General features: G+C 47.1%; 1 protein-coding gene across 1 annotated transcript in view; it reads right to left on the reverse strand.

Annotated features, from left to right (window-relative positions):
* DET1 (DET1 partner of COP1 E3 ubiquitin ligase) overlaps positions 1–16,202 on the reverse strand; it is a 39,010-nt gene extending 22,808 nt beyond the window's left edge. Inside the window, exons 1-2 of the mRNA XM_030814967.1 lie at positions 16,045–16,202; positions 4,682–5,774 (exon numbers count right to left, since the gene is read on the reverse strand). Coding sequence (XP_030670827.1) covers positions 4,682–5,764 — 1,083 coding nt within the window. The 5' untranslated portion in view covers positions 5,765–5,774; positions 16,045–16,202. The remainder of the gene's footprint in view (positions 1–4,681; positions 5,775–16,044) is intronic.
* Between the last annotated feature and the right edge of the window lie 766 nt (positions 16,203–16,968).

Raw genomic sequence — 16,968 nt, forward strand, 5'->3', positions numbered from 1 at the left:
TCCTAAATTTGGGCTTCCCCAAAGTTTACAGAGTGACAATGGTCCAGCTTTTAAAGCCACAATAACTCAGGGAATCTCCAAGGCGCTAGGGATACAATATCACCTTCACTGCTCCTGGAGGCCACAATCCTCAGGGAAGGTTGAGAAGGCAAATGAAACACTCAAGAGGCACTTAAGGAAACTAACACAAGAAACTCACCTCCTATGGCCTATTCTTTTGCCCATGGCCCTGTTGAGAATCCGAAATTCTCCCCACAAAATGGGGCTCGGTCCATATGAAATGCTGTATGGGCGACCTTTTCTCACAAATGACCTCCTACTTGATCAGGAAACGGCCAACTTGGTCAAAGATATAACTTCTCTGCCAAAATATCAACAAAACCTTAAAAACCTACCTGAAGGATGTCACAGAGAAAAGGGAACAGAGTTGTTTCAACCAGGAGATCTAGTGTTGGTCAAATCTCTCCCCTCTACCTCCCCATGTATGGACTCTTTGTGGGAAGCACCATACTCGGCAATCCTCTCTACTCCCACTGCAGTTAAAGTGGCAGGAGTGGAATCTTGGATTCACCACACCCGAGTTAAACTTTGGACATCCCCTGAGGAACCTACAGGATCATCAGCTCAGGAATCCCAAGATCAGCCAGACCAGACTCAATACACCTGCGAACTGTTGGAGGACTTGCACCTCCTATTTCGGAAGGAAACATCCCAGACTAAAAAGGCTCCTACCACTGATCCTGAGGAATGACCACTTCCTCCTTAAAAAAGATAAGTGAAAGCAGCACACTAACCATACTCTTTGTGATAGGACTATATACTCTAGCTCCTGCCAGAATGAAAATAACTCAGACTAGATAAAATGATCTTGTTTTCCAGAGCACCCTCTTTACCTTCCTATTTGCTCCTTGCCTATGTATCCCTCCTACTTCCTTGGATACCTCATACAATCACCCCTCTCCTTTCACTAGCTCCTAATTACCTCTACAAGACTCTCAACTTAACTCACACTCTGTTAAACCAGTCCAATCCTTCCCTGGCAAATGACTGTTGGCTGTGTATCTCTCTGTCAACCTCTGCATATGTTGCCACTCCCATTCCCGCAAAAAACTGGGTCTTTACCAACTTGACCTACCACCCTCGTTATGAAGGAAAAGACCCTTTCCAACTTCTAAATATGCAATCATTAGCTGACTTCCCCATATCTGATAGGACCAAGAATACCATAACAGGACGTGCAACCCAACTTTTATGTTCTTACATTTCCAACCTCACCTATTACACAAGTAATGAAAAGCCCATACATGGCTCTGTAACCATGAATACTATTTTAACTTTCCAAGCCCCTTTATGCATCCAATGCAACCTGTTATCAGGCCTGCCTCTGGGGCACCTACCACCGCATCGGTGTAATTACACCCTACAACTTCAAGCCCTAACTGATCATAGTAACTTTCGAGTCAGCCAAACAACTCTATTCAAATGGCTTGTCCACTTCTCAGGGCTCCCCCAAAATCATCACCTCCTCCCTGCTTAACAAACAGTCCAGGTTTTGTAATGGCAAACATACTCCCTGCATGACCATTCACCCCTGGACTCCCTGCAGCAGAGCCCCCACCACTAGTGAATGCCTTCTCATCCCCTCTTTCAATCACTCTCTCGAATGGTTCCTAGTAGATACAAAACTTTTTTTCTCCAATGGGAAAATAGAACACAGGGAACCACTCAGTTTTCTCCCAACACCCCTTTCCAGCTGCTCACTGGAGCTACCTTAGCAAGTACTCTAGGAGTAAGGGAAAATGAAAATAACAAACTCACACACCTTTTTAACATACATAACCATTTCTGTCTACCCAGCCAAGGCATATTCTTCTTATGTGGAATGTCGACCTATATTTGCCTCCCCACTAACTGGACAGGCACCTGCACCTTAGTCTTTCTAAGTCCCAACATGAACATTGCCCCAGGAAATCAGAACTTATCAGTACCCCTCAAAGCTCAAGTCCATCAGCAGAGAGCCATACAACTAATACCCCTACTTACAGGGTTAGGAATGGCTACTGCTACAGGAACCAGAACAGTTGGTTTATCAACTTCATTATCCTACTACCACACACTCTCAAAGGATTTCTCAGACAGTTTGCAAGAAATAACGAAATCTATTCTTACTTTACAATCCCAAATAGACTCTTTAGCAGCAGTGACTCTCCAAAACTGCCAAGGCCTAGACCTTCTCACTGCTGAGAAAGGAGGACTCTGCACCTTCTTAGGGGAAGAGTGTTGTTTTTACACTAACCAGTCAGGGATAGTACGAGATGCCACCTGGCATTTACAGGAAAAGGCTTCTGAAATCAGACAACGCCTTTCAAATTCTTATACCAACCTCTGGAGTCAGGCAACATGGCTTCTCCCCTTTCTAGGTCCCGTGGCAGCCATCTTGCTGTTACTCGCCTTTGGGCCCTGTATTTTTAACCTTCTTGTCAAATTTGTTTCCTCTAAAATCGAGGCCATCAAGCTACAGATGGTCTTACAAATGGAACCCCAAATGACTTCAACTAACAACTTCTACCAAGGACCCCTGGACCGACCCACTGGCACTTCCCCTGGCCTAGACAATTCCCCTCTGAAGGACACTACAACTGCAGGGCCCCTTCTTCGCCCCTAGCCAGCAGGAAGTAGCTAGAGTGGTCATCAGCCAAATTCCCAACAGCAGTTGGGGTGTCCTGTTTAGAGAGGGGATTGAGAGGTGACAGCATGCTGGCAGTCCTCACAGTCCTCGCTTGCTCTCAGTGCCTCCTCTGCCTGGGCTCCCACTTTGGTGGCACTTGAGGAGCCCTTCAGCCCACCGCTGCACTGTGAGAGCCCCTTTCTGGGCTGGCCAAGGCGGGAGCCGGCTCCCTCAGCTTGCAGGGAGTGTGGAGGGAGAGGCACGAGCAGGAACCGGGGCTGCACATGGCGCTTGTGGGCCGGCTGGAGTTCCAGGTGGGTGTGGGCTTGGCTGGCTCCTCACTCAGAGCAGCTGGCCGGCCCTGCCAGCCCCGGGCAATGAGGGGCTTAGCACCCAGGCCAGCGGCTGTGGAGGGTGTACTGGGTCCCCTAGCAGTGCCAGCCCACCAGCGATGCACTCGATTTCTCACTGGGCCTCAGCTGCCTTCCCACGGGGCAGGGCTTGGGACCTGCAGCCCGCCATGCCTGAGCCTCCCACCCCCTCCATGGGCTCCTATGCGGCCGGAGCCTCCCCAAGGAGTGCCACCCCCTGCTCCAGGGCGCCCAGTCCCATCAACCACCCAAGGGCTGAGGAGTACGAGCACACGGCGTGGGACTGGCAAGCAGCTCCACCTGCAGCCCCAGTGCAGGATCCACTGGGTGAAGCCAGCTGGGCTCCTGAGTCTGATGGAGATGTAGAGAACCTTTATGTCTAGCTCAGGGATTGTAAATACACCAATCAGCACCCTGTGTCTAGCTCGAGGTTTGTGGATGCACCAATCGACACTCTGTGTCTGGCTGCTTTGGTGGGGCCTTGGAGAACCTTTGTGTCCATACTCTGTATCTAACCAATCTGATGGGGACGTGGAGGACTTTTATGTCTAGCTCAGGGATGGTAAACCCACCAATCAGCGCCTTGTCAAAACAGACCACTTGGCTCTACCAATCAGCAGGACGTGGGTGGGGCCAGATAAGAGAATAAAAGCAGGCTGCCCGAGCCAGCAGTGGCAACCCGCTCGGATCCCCTTCCACACTGTGGAAGCTTTGTTCTTTTGCTCTTTGCAATAAATCTTGCTACTGCTCACTCTTTGGGTCCACACTGCTTTTATGAGCTGTGACACTCACCGCGAAGGTCTGCAGCTTCACTCCTGAAGCCAGCGAGACCACGAGCCCACCGGGAGGAATGAACAACTCCAGATGTGCCACCTTAAGAGCTGTAACACTCACCGCGAAGGTCTGCAGCTTCACTCCTGAGCCAGCGAGACCACGAACACACCAGAAGGAAGAAACTCTGAACACATCCAAACATCAGAAGGAACAAACTCCAGACACGCCGCCTTTAGAACTGTAACACTCACTGCGAGGGTCCGCGGCTTCATTCTTGAAGTCAGTGAAACCAAGAACCCACCAATTCCAGACACACCAGCATGTGGGCAAGGTCAGGGTAAAGTCACAAAACTTAATTCTGCCAAATGAATGCACCTATTAGTTACCTTAGAAATAGGACTTTACAGAGAAGTAAATTCACATTAACCATTTAAGGATGAAAGTGGGGTTACTTAGAGAATTTTCCTTTTTGTATGGTGTACTCATTCTCATTGCCAGAACTAAAACAGCCAGACCAATAAGTACAATCTTACAAAATCAAGGGAGGTTATCCAAAAGTAGTCCAAACCTTGACCTTGTAGCATTTGGGCTTCCATCTCATAAGTACTGAAAATACTCTGCAGAAGAGTTAGGGTAGTAATCAGAGTTGACTATCTTCCTGTCAATGACTTGAACTCTAGCTTCCATTTGTCCAGATAAATACATATGATCAGAGAAAAATGGAGCTGATTTTAAGTTTGGGCCCTAGGATATCAATTCAGACTACGTGAAATGTCTATTTCTGAGGGGTGGGCTATAAACAAACAGAGAAACCTTCCCATTTTGCCAAGGAGATTGGACAAGTAAAAGGCAGGAGTGTACCTCATACCTGTGATGGATCTGTGACTCGCAGTGTTACTACATCCTCACTAGTGTACTTGATAAATAGATGGTTTTCATCCAGAAGCTGCATCTTCCACATTCGCAGCTGCCGCAGTTGGTCAAAATACTGGAAGAAGCGCCTCTTGGCCATTGCACTACCATCCTGTTCTGCCCGGCGCCACAAATATACCAGCAACCGGTGTTTGAGGGAATTGATGAAAGGATCCCTAAAGGGATTGGCCATGCCTGTCTGACTGTCCCGCTGTACCTCAGGGAAAACAGCTGACACAGTGAGCAGGTCATCCTCATAGCAAAAGCGGCCAATGGTCCGCACATCAATGAAAGTGCCTTCAGGAGTCACCTGGAAGACATGGATGGTCTGTTGTTGCACGGACAAGATGGCCAGGATGTTTTTGTACAAGTACAGCCCTTGGTTGTGTGACAAGACCACCTTGTCACACTTGAATGTGCGTGTATCACATAAGCGGCCAGTGTGAAGGTCAATGATGTGGAGGGAATAGTCTTCTAGAGGGGACCGTGGGTTGGGAGTCACTGATTCACTGTTCCGATATACCTCAAAAAATGGAGGGTGAGGCTCATCGGGGAGGTAGGCAGCTGAGCCCACGATGACACAGCGGCAGTCATCAGTGAAGAGACTACACTCCCGGTTCAGGTGCTCACCATTGGCCGCAACATTGGTAATGTGCAGCAGGACAAAAAAGCGTTCAAAGAGCCGGCCCCGGATATTCACTGACCGCTGGTCATTGCCATTGGACAGGATTTCTCCTTCGTATCCCTGCAGTAGGTCCTCTGCTGCCTGGCAGCCCTGGTACTCATAGATTTCAAGAGATGTCTGGTCTGAAGAAAAAGCAATAAAGTAGCGTCCATCAGGTGAGAATTTACGCAAGAAACAAGGAGGCTTTTCAACGTTGACAACTGTGAAGTTGGGGAAGACATTCTGATGGAACACTCGGACTTGGTGCCAGTGGGTACCTGCCTTGCCTGAACTGATCCGCCGGCGTTCCAAGCGGTGAATGACATTTTGGTTTTGGATCCTTCGAGGCTTGATGGTAGAAACATGATGATCCATTATCACATCTCTAAACAGAAAAGTAAAGCAGAAGTCAAGAAAATGAAACAGAATTTACCAAAATATAAATATATACAAGTGAAACAGATTTCTCTTCTTATATCCTGAACCTAGGAGCTCCCAAGATGACAGTGACTGGCATTACTGCTTCCCAGATTATACTGAGTAAGTGGTCCTAACATTTCTAAGTCTAGAAACAGGTCTAAGGGAAGGATCTAGTTCACTAGGAATACCTTCCAAGTATGCTTAGCTGTTGGAAAAGTTCAACAGAAAAAAACCCACAACTGCAAATTTGAACAGTATAAGACACATTTGGCTGGGTGCGGTGGCTCACACCTGTAATCCCAACACTTTGGGAGGCTGAAGCAAGTGGATCACCTGAGCTCACTAGTTCAAGCCAAGCCTGGAAAACATGGCAAAACCCCGTCTCTACAAAAAAATATAAAAATTAGCCAGGCATGGTGGCACATGCCTGTAGTTCCAGCTACTTGAGAGGCTGAAGTGGAAGGATTGCTTAAGCTTGGATCATCGAAGCTGCAATAAGCCATGGTCACAACACTGCACTCCAGCCTGGGCAACAGAGCAAGACTCCATCTCAAAAAAAAAAAAAAAAAAAAAAAAGGAACAAACCAGATAAAAAGGTACCTAAAAGACTAAAAGACACATTTCAAAAAAGCATGATATGGCACATTTGGAAACACAGCAATTTCAAGTGGTTAGAGCACAGGAAGCACAGAGTGAGTGATAAGAGAGGCCTAGAAAAAGACTAGAAAGCAGGGTAGCGATTGAATCCAATCTGTATTTTAAAACATACACACAATGAAGTATTTATTCATATTCTGTCTCCTTCTGAAAAGGTTCCAAATGTCTTATATAAGTATATATAATACTCAGTCAAGTTAAAAATGTACATACCTCCATGACTGAGCAAGTTTCTCAAACTGCTAGTCACACCTCATTAATAGGGCCTTGGATCAATTTAGTGAATAGTCTTACTGACATTTTAAAAAATGAAATACAAGAAAATAGAAAGTATCAAGCTATCATATATTGTAATGGTAAGCACTGTTTTGTAAAACGTTTATTTCAATTATATTGGAGTTACATGCACTGAGTAAAAACATAAAATGTATACTGATCTAGACTAGAGCAAGGGTCTGCAAACTACTGCCCTTGGCCCAAATCTAGCCCACCTCTCACCTCCTGGTTTTTTGGGGGTCTCTGTCACCCAGGCTGGAGTACAGTGGCACCACTGTGGACCTCCCTGGCTCAAGTGATCCTTCTGCCTTGATCTCCCAAAGTGCTAGGATTACAGGCATGAGCCACCACGCCTGACCCCCACCTCCCAGTTTTTGTAAATAAAATTTCACTGGAACCCTGCCATACCCAATAATTTACATATTGCTTTTGCCCTACATAGGCAGAGTTGAGCAGCTGAGATGAAGATCTTAAGTATGTTTATGGCCCTCATTAGATGTCCCACCGACCAGTACGCAAACACTATATTCTGTATGCTCATCACAGTGTTTGACACATGGTAAGCCTCCCTTCTTGAACACTGGACTTGTCTAACGGGAAGTTCTGTGCCAACTCAGGCATTCACAGGGACTATTCCCTCTGCCTGGAATGCATTTCCCTTGGCCCTTGCTATAACTTCTCAAGTTGCAGCTTAAGTGCAGTCTCCTTTAGGAAGTGTCCCCTGACCATCCTATCTAAAACAGGACTCCCATTATCACTATATTTTGTCTTCTCCATAGTAATCGTCGCAAGTTGTATTTATACTTTCACTTGCATGGTTGTGTTTAATGTTTGATTCCCTTGCTAACCTGTACTCTCCAGACAGGAAGTAACCAGGTCTACCTGGGTCATCCGGTATTCTCAGAGCCTAGCACTGGGACTGGCACATGGTAGGCATTTGGTACCTTATGGAACGAAAGAAGAAAGCCTGACTGAATTGGGACACTTGTAATGTCCAACCTAGTTTTTACTAACTCTGTTTTTAGACTCTCTCTTAGCTAAGAGAGCCAGACAGACTCCATCTTGGCCCTTTCACTGGCAGCCCCTTCCTCAAGAACTTAACTTGTGCAAGCTGACTCCCAGCACATCCAAGAATGCAATTAACTGATAAGATACTGTGGCAAGCTATATCCGCAGTCCCCAAGAATTCATCTGATTGATAACGCCCAAAGCACCGCATCTATCACATTGTAACAGTCTTAAAACCCCTGCACCTGGAACTGTTCACTTTCCTGTAACCATTTATCCTTTTAACTTTTTGACTACCTAACTTCTGTAAAATTGTTTTAACTAGACCCCCCACTCCCCTTCCTAAACCAAGGTATAAAAGTTAATCAAGCTCCTTCCTTGGGGCTGAGAGAATTTTAGCGTTAGCCATCTCTCGGTCGCCAGCTAATAAAGGACTCTTAATTCATCTCAAAGTTTGGTGTTTTCTCTAACACCCCTGGGTACAACGTAATGGAGACCCCAGCAAAAAATTAATGCCACCGGGTGAGAGCTGGTCTTGCTCCGGGCTCCCCCAGAAGGACAGCCAGCTTGGAGGGGGGGCGCCACCTGAGGAAAGAATTTTCAGGTCCCCGAAGAGTGACCGCCTTCCGAAGGAGAGCGGATCGACTACCATGAATTTTAGTAGTCCTAAAATTCAACATCTGAGTCCTCGGCTTCTTACCCCAGGGTCAGGTAGGTCAGATTTGACTTCATTCTGGTTCTGATAAGGGGGAAGTGGCCCTGATGAAAGCGTCCCTCTTTTGACTTAGCCCATTACTCTAGGATGCTATGGGTTGAGCCTTGGTTTTCTGGTAGGCGCCTTTGTGTCTTGGTTTAGGTGGGAAGTGGTCCTGATGAGGCCCCTCCCTTGGACTTAGCTGAAGACCCAGGATGCTGGGGAGCTGAGCCTTAGTTTCTGGCACCCCGCTCTCTCTCTCTGTGTATCTATCTATCTCTCATCTTTCTCTTATTCAAGTTTCTTGGAGAATCTCAACAATAACAAAACAAAACTGTTATAAACTGTATGAATGGTGAGTGACTGTGGGAGGACAAAGGCTTGTGTTTGTCTTCCTGTTTGTAGCTCCACGGCGAAAGCTATGGAGTTCGAGTGGGCCCTCACCTGCGGTTCTGTGGCGACCTCATAAGGCTTAAGGCAGCATCGGGCATAGCTCAATCCAAACCAGGAGTTTATACCGGTCTGCCAACGCTAAGAGGAGTCCAAGTCCCCTCAGGGGGAGCAGCCAGGTGGGAATCTGACTGATCCCATCGCGGGAACCCCTCCCCTTGTCTGTATTAAAAAAAAAAAAAAAGGAAAAAGGAAAAAAAACTGTCAAAACTGTTTACCTGCCCTAGGGTCAAATTGTTTGTTTTATGTTTATTGTTCTGTTTAGTGTTTATTGTCTTGTTTATTGGTTGTCAAGCTTTTGCATGTCAGGACGTGGGTATTGCCCAAGACGTCTGGGTAGAAACTTCTTCAAGGTCCTTAGTACTGATTTTTTGTCACAAGAGGTTAAATTTCTCATCAGTCATTTAGGCTGGCCACCACAGTCCTGTCTTTTCTACCAGAGGCAAGTGAGGTGTTCTTACGGGAACGAGTGTGAAGAACATTTGTCTGATTGAAATTTCTGGCACCATGGAAGTTGTGGGCATTTAGATTGCCATACCCCATGTCCAAGTGATTGGACCTCCTCTAGATTAAACTGGTGGTGGGTTCAAAACAGCCACCCTGCAGATTTCCTTGCTCACCTTTTTTGTCATTCTGTAACTTTTCCTGTGCCCTTAAATAGAACACTGTGTAGGGAAACCTACGCCCGTCATGCTTTACTTCGTTTAGACTCCTACTCTGTTCCCCTGTGGCTACTCTCTCATCTTAAAAACGACCTGAGTGGTCCCTTTCCCCCTCATTCCTGCCCCCTACCCTGCACATTTCATTTTCCGGTGTGACAGCAAGTTCAGCGTCTCCAGGACTTGGCTCTGCTCTCGCTCCTTGAACCCTTGAAAGAAAGAGCTAAATTTAAGCTATTTGCCTTTGAGTCGTGGAGACACTAAAGGTATTTAGGGTACAGATCTAGAGGAAGAGGGAGAACACCTAGATCCAACCGACCCAGGAGACCTCAGCCTGGCCTCTAGTCCCCCTCCCTCAATCTTAAAGCTACAGCAATGTGGCAAGTGGTATTAGCTGTTGTTATTTTTCTGTTCTTTCTGGTTATGTTAATTCTGTTTTTCTGATACTCCAGCCCCCCAGGGAGTGAGTTTCTCTGTCCATGTTGGATCTGACATCTCTGCTCAAATTCTGTTAAATTGCCTTCTAAAAAAAAAAAAAAAAAAGGGAAACACTTCCTCCCAGCCTTGCAAGGCTTGGAGCCCCCTCCAATGTATGCTGGAAAATTTTTCTCTTGGTTTTTCAGAGAATTATGGAGTCTGCCTTAAAAAAGGCAAGCTCCGGACACTCTGTGAAGTAGAATGGCCAAGGTTTGGAGTTGGGTGGCCCTCTAAAGGATCATTGAATCCTACAATTGTTCAAGCCGTGTGGTGGGTTGTTACCAGAACTCCCGGCCATCCTGATCAGTTTCCCTATATCAATCAATGGTTAAGTTTGATTAGAAATCCTCCTCCATGGCTCCGTTCATGTGCCATTCACAATTCCACCTCCAAAGTCCTCCTGAGCCAGGCCATGTTTTCACCTCAACCCTCAGCCAGTTTGGCTCCCTCTGTTTTGGCTCCCTCTGAAGAAGAGGAGAGTCTCCCTCACTCAGTCCCACCGCCTTACAACCAGCCTGCTCCCTTGGTGTCATCTCATGTCTCTTCCACGACATCCCCTGTGGGCTCACCGCCCAATTGCCTCCTGGCTGCGACCGCGCTGGGAGGAAGCAGCCCCTCTACTACCACTGAGAGAGGCACAAGTCCCTCCGGGTGATGAGCACTCAGCCCCCTTCCTGGTTTATGTCTCTTTTTCTACTTCTGACTTGTATAACTGGAAAACCCATAATCCTCCCTTCTCTGAAAAGCCTCAGGCTTTGACCTCACTGATGGAGACCATGCTCCAGATCCATCAACCCACCTAGGATGACTGCCAAAAGCTCCTTTTAACTCTCTTTACCTCTGAGGAGAGGGAGCATATCTGAAGAGAGGCCAGAAAACACTTCCTTGCATCAGCCCGTAGGCCTGAGGAGGAAGCTTGAGACCTCTTGGAGGAGGTCTTTCCCTCCACCCGGCCTAACTGGGACCCAAATTCCTCAGGTGGAAGGAGAGCCTTGGACGATTTTCACCGGTATCTCCTCGCAGGTATTAAAGGAGCCGCTCGGAGGCCCATAAACTTGTCTAAGACAACTGAAGTTGTCCAGGGGCCTGATGAGTCACCAGGAGCGTTTTTAGAACGTCTCCAGGAGGTTTATCGGATTTATACCCCTTTTGACCTGGCGGCTCCAGAAAATAGCCACGCTCTTAATTTGGCATTTGTGGCTCAGGCAGCCCTGGACATTAAGAGAAAGCTCCAGAGCGCCTCTGCCCGGCCACCCATCGTCTGGGAAGTGAGGAGCGCCTCTGCCCGGCCACCCATCATCTGGGAAGTGAGGAGCGCCTCTGCCCGGCCACCCATCATCTGGGAAGTGAGGAGCGCCTCTGCCCGGCCACCTATCGTCTGGGAAGAAGTGAGGAGCGTCTCTGCCTGGCCGCCCCATCTGGGAAGTGAGGAGCGCCTCTGCCCGGCCGCCCAGTGTCTGGGAAGAAGTGAGGAGCGCCTCTGCCCAGCCGCTCCGTCTGGGAGGTCTACCACGGAGGCCAGAAGCAATGTGGGGGCTGGACGTGGTGGCTCACGCCTGTGGTCCCGGCACTCTGGGGGACGAGGCGGGTTGATCACTTTGGGCTAGGAGTTCGAGACCAGTCTGGCCAACTTGGCGAAACATGAAAAATACAACAGACAAACCAACCAACCAACTCAGTGACAACAAAACAGGTCTACCCTGGAGTCATACTCTATTTTTTTCTATTTTCCTCCCTTTCTGATCCTTTATCCCACTTTCTTTTTCTTTCTCTTCCTTCTCCCTCTTCTTTGTCAAATAGAGGATTGAGTTATTATCACTGATCCATATAAAGTCCCTCTCTCATTTATTTTAACTCCCACCCCCCATTTCTATTCCCCGACTTCCCATGTGTAACCTTCCTAATATGTTTGATATGCATCTTTTTGTTTGTATGTATTTTTAGAAAATGTTTATTGTTTTTGTGTGCAAAAAAAATTAATAAAAAAAAAGAAAATTTTTTAAAAAAAAAAAGAGAGAAAGCTCCAGAAACTGGAAGGATTTACTGGAATAAATATCAGTCAGCTTTTAGAAATAGTCCAGAAGGTTTTTGACAATCGAGAGTATGAAAAACTGGAAAGCAGGTACCAAACAAGCAACACAGGCAGCTGAAAAGGCCGCTGATAAAGCCTATAAAAGGCAAGCAAAAATCTTAGTAACGGCTATCCAAGAGGGCAGAAAGGAAAGGCCCCCGTTCCAGAAAAAATGGCCAAGGAACCTCGGGTTCCCTCCAGCAAAGTAAAAGAGGTGAACCGGCCTCTCTAGGAAAAGACCGATGTGCCTATTGCAAGCAGACTGGGCACTGGAAAAAGGAATGCCCACTACTGCGACAAGGAACGTCAGAAAACAAAAAGGTTCTCACCCTGCCCGCAACAGAAGAGCCTGATTGACGGGGCCGTGAGATACTGTCGCCTCTGGATATTCGGGTTTGCGGAGATTGCAAAGCCCTTGTATACCGCTATAAGAGGTAATGGCCCATTGATTTGGACAGACACCGAAGAACAGGCTTTTCAAAATCTGAAAAAGGCTTTAACTGAAGCCCCTGCTTTAGCCCTCCCAGATATCTCAAAGCCTTTTCATCTGTTTGTCCATGAGAGCCAGGGAGTTGCTAAGGGGTTGCTTACTCAGACTTTAAGACCTTGGAGACACCCAATGGCTTATTTATCTAAGAGGCTGGATCCTGTGGCCTCTGGATGGCCAAGTTGCCTGCAAGCCATAGCGGCTAGAGCAAGCCTAGTCCAAGAAACTGATAAGTTAACTCTGGGCCAGGATTTAACCCTTACAGCTCCTCATGCTGTAGAGACTTTACTACAAAGTGCTTCAGGTAAATGGATGTCAAATGCTCACATTTTACAATATCAGAGTTGTTGAATCAGCCTCGTTTGACTTTCTCTCCCACATGGTGTTTAAATCCAGCTACTATCCATGACTGTCAGGAACTGTTGGAAACTACCGAAACTGGCCGACCCGATCTTCAAGATGTGCCGCTAGAGAAGGTGGACACTGCTGTGTTCACAGATGGTAGCAGCTTTCTCGAGCAGGGAGTATGAAAGGCCGGTGCAGCTGTTACCACGGAGACAGATGTGTTGTGGGCTCAGGCTTTGCCAGCAAACACCTCGGCACAAAAAGCTAAATTGATCGCCCTCACTCAGGCTCCCCGGTGCGGTAAGGATAAACGTACTAACATTTACACTGACAGCAAGTACACCTTTGCTACTGTGCATGTACATGCAGCCATCTACCAGGAGCGTGGGCTACTCACCTCAGCAGGAAAGGCTATCAAAAACAGAGCAAGCAGCTCTCCAGTGCACAACCTGCGCCCAGGTAAATGCCAAGCAAGGTCCTAAACCCAGCCCAGGCCACCGTCTCTGAGAAAACGCGCCAGAAGAAAAGTGGGAAATTGACTTTACAGAAGTAAAACCGCACCAGGCTAGGTACAAATACCTTCTAGTACTAGTAGAAACCTTCTCCGGATGGACTGAAGCATTTGCTACCAAAAATGAAATTGCCAATACGGTAGTTAAGTTCCTACTCAATAAAATCATCCCTCAATACAGGCTGCCTGCTGCCGTAGCGTCTGATAATAGACCTGCCTTCACCTCGTCCATAGCTCAGTGGGTGAGTAAGGCATTAAATATTCTGTGGAAGCTCCATTGTGCCTATCGACCCCAGAGCTCTGGGCAGGTAGAACACATGAACCGCACCCTAAAAAAACACTCTTACAAAATTAATTTTAAAAACCGGTAAAAATTGGGTAAGTCTCCTTCCTTTAGCCCTACTTAGAGTAAGGTGCACCCATTATCGGGCTAGGTTCTCACCTTTTAAAATCATGTATGGGAGGGCGCCGCCTATCTTGCTTAAGCTAAGAGATGCCCAACTGGCAGAAATATCACAAGCTAATTTGTTACAGTACCTACACTCTTCCCAACGGGTACAAGATATCATCCTGCCACTTGTTCAAGGAAACCATCCCAATCCAATTCCTAACCAGACGGGGTCCTGCCATTCATTCCAGCCAGGAGACCTAGTGTTTGTTAAGAAGTTCCAGAAAGAAGGACTCACTCCTGCTTAGAAAAGACCTCACACCGTTATCCTCACAACGCCAATGGCTCTGAAGGTGGATGGCATTCCTGCTTAGATTCATCACTCCCGCATCAAAACGGCCAACAGAGCCCAACTAAAAACATGGGTCCCCAGGCCTGGGTGAGGCCCCTTTTAAAACTGTGCCTAAGTCAGGACGTGTATTTGCAAACACCACTTGGAGGGCCAGTACCTCCAAGGAAGTCTCCTTTGCAGTTGATTTTATGTATACTGTTCCCAGAGCCAGCCCGTACTCACGAAGAGCAACACAATCTGCTGGTCCCAAAACCAGGAAGTGTTGACCTTGTAGCAGGATTTGGATGCTCCAGGAGGCAAACTGGATGTGGATGCTCCAAAGGTGTAGAAAAAGGACTCCAAAATGTTGGCTTTTACCTCTGTCCTGGGAATCACCCTGATGCTAGCTGTCAAGATACTTATCAGTTTTTCTGCCATGATTGGACATGTGTAACCTTAGCCACCTACTCTGGGGGATCAACCAGATCTTCATTCTGTAACTCGTGCTTCTCATCCTAAATTACATACTAAAAAAAATTGTAATCCTCTTACAATAATATTATGGCATGTCATGGAAATTAAAATTTTATATCCCAGGATTTGATGTTGGGACTATGTTCACCATCCAAAAAAAAAAAATCCTCGACTCATGGAGCCCACCCAAGCCAATCAGGCCTTTAAGTGCTCTAGGTGACCCTATGTTCCAGAAACTCCCTGACAAGGTTGATTTAACTGTTCCTCCAGCATTCTTAGTCATAAAAGTTACACTCCAAAAAGTTCGAGAAAACCTAGATAGGCACCAACAGGAACGAGAAAATAACATCCCCTGGTATCAAAACATGTTCAACTGGAACCCCTGGCTAACTACTTTAATCACTGGGTTAGCTGGACCTCTCCTCATCATACTATTAAGTTTAATTCTTAGGCCTTGTATATTAAATTGGTTTCTTAATTTTGTAAAACAATGCATAGCTTCTGTCAAACTTATGTATCTTAAGACTCAATATAACCCCCTTGTTATAACTGAGGAATCAATGATTTGATTCCCCAAAAACACAAGTGGGGAATGTAATGCCCAACCTGGTTTTTACTAACTCTGTTTTTAAGACTCTCCCTTAGCTAAGAGAGCCAGACAGACTCCATCTTGGCTCTTTCACTGGCAGCCCCTTCCTCAAGGACTTAACTTGTGCAAGCTGACTCCCAGCACATCCAAGAATGCAATTAACTGATAAGATACTGTGGCAAGCTATATCCGCAGTCCCCAAGAATTCATCTGACTGATAACGCCCAAAGCCCCGCGTCTATCACCTTGTAATAGTCTTAAAGCCCCTGCACCTGGAACTGTTTACTTTCCTGTAACCATTTATCCTTTTAACTTTTTGACTACCTAACTTCTGTAAAATTGTTTTAACTAGACTCCCCCCCTTCCTAAACCAAGGTATAAAAGTTAATCAAGCCCCTTCCTCGGGGCCAAGAGAATTTTGAGCGTTAGCCATCTCTCGGTCGCCAGCTAATAAAGGACTCTTAATTCGTCTCAAAGTGTGGTGTTTTCTCTAACACCCCTGGGTACAACACACTAACTCACTGTGTGCTACTAAGTCCTTTACCCTTGCTGGGTCTCAGTTTCCCTATGGGAGAAGGTGCACATGTCCCTCAATTCCTTGCGACGGCCTCTAAACCAGAAGGGGATGCCAAGGGGCGGGCACACATACCCAAAGGGGCGCCCCCGGAAAGAAAAGCCTGGGGCGGGGCCTCAATGGGAAGAGAATTCTGAGGGAGGGCGGGGGCCATGGGGCCTCTGGGCATCAGCGTCATGCGGGGAGGAGCCTGCCGGGGAGGGTCTGACGGGCTTGGAGGCTGGGCCAAAAATTAAGTCCTCACCTGTCTGGTCCGGGCTCAAAGAGCCAGGGCGAGGGATGCCCCAGCCTGTTCCGTGCACGCCTCCCCCTGCCCCGCCCCCGCCATGCCCCAGGACTCTGGCGCCCGCGGCTGCTGGTTCCTGTTTCCGCCAGCCACCGGAACTGCAGCCCAGCAAGAAGGGAAGTAGGGGAGAGCGCGGCACTGTTCAGCCAACACTAAGAGATGGGTACAGCGCACCCTGGTGCCCGAAGGAAGGATCGAAGTCATAGTATAGTTTGAAGTCAGGTAGAGTGATGCCTCCAGCTTTGTTCTTTTGGCTTAGGATTGACTTGGTGATGTGGGCTGTTTTTGGTTCCATATGAACTTTAAAGTAGTTTTTTCCAATTCTGTGAAGAAAGTCATTGGTAGCTTGATGGGGATGGCATTGAATCTATAAATTACCTTGGGCAGTATGGCCATTTTCACGATATTGATTCTTCCAACCCATGAGCATGGAATGTTCTTCCATTTGTTTGTATCCTCTTTTATTTCATTGAGCAGTGGTTTGTGGTTCTCCTTGAAGAGGTCCTTCACATCCCTTGTAAGTTGGATTCCTAGGTATTTTATTCTCTTTGAAGCAATTGTGAATGGGAGTTCACTCATGATTTGGCTCTCTGTTTGTCTGTGATTGGTGTACAAGAATGCTTGTGATTTTTGCACATTGATTTTGTATCCTGAGACTTTGCTGAAGTTGCTAATCAGCTTAAGGAGATTTTGGGCTGAGACAATGGGGTTTTCTAGATATACAATCATGTCATCTGCAAACAGGGACAATTTGACTTCCTCTTTTCCTAATTGAATACCCTTTATTTCCTTCTCCTGCCTGATTGCCCTGGCCAGAACTTCCAACACTATTTTGAATACAAGCGGTGAGAGAGGGCATCCCTCTCTTGTGCCTGTTTTCAA

Source organism: Nomascus leucogenys, chromosome 6 (genome assembly GCF_006542625.1).
Source record: "Nomascus leucogenys isolate Asia chromosome 6, Asia_NLE_v1, whole genome shotgun sequence".
In the NCBI taxonomy this organism is placed as follows: Eukaryota; Metazoa; Chordata; class Mammalia; order Primates; family Hylobatidae; genus Nomascus; species Nomascus leucogenys.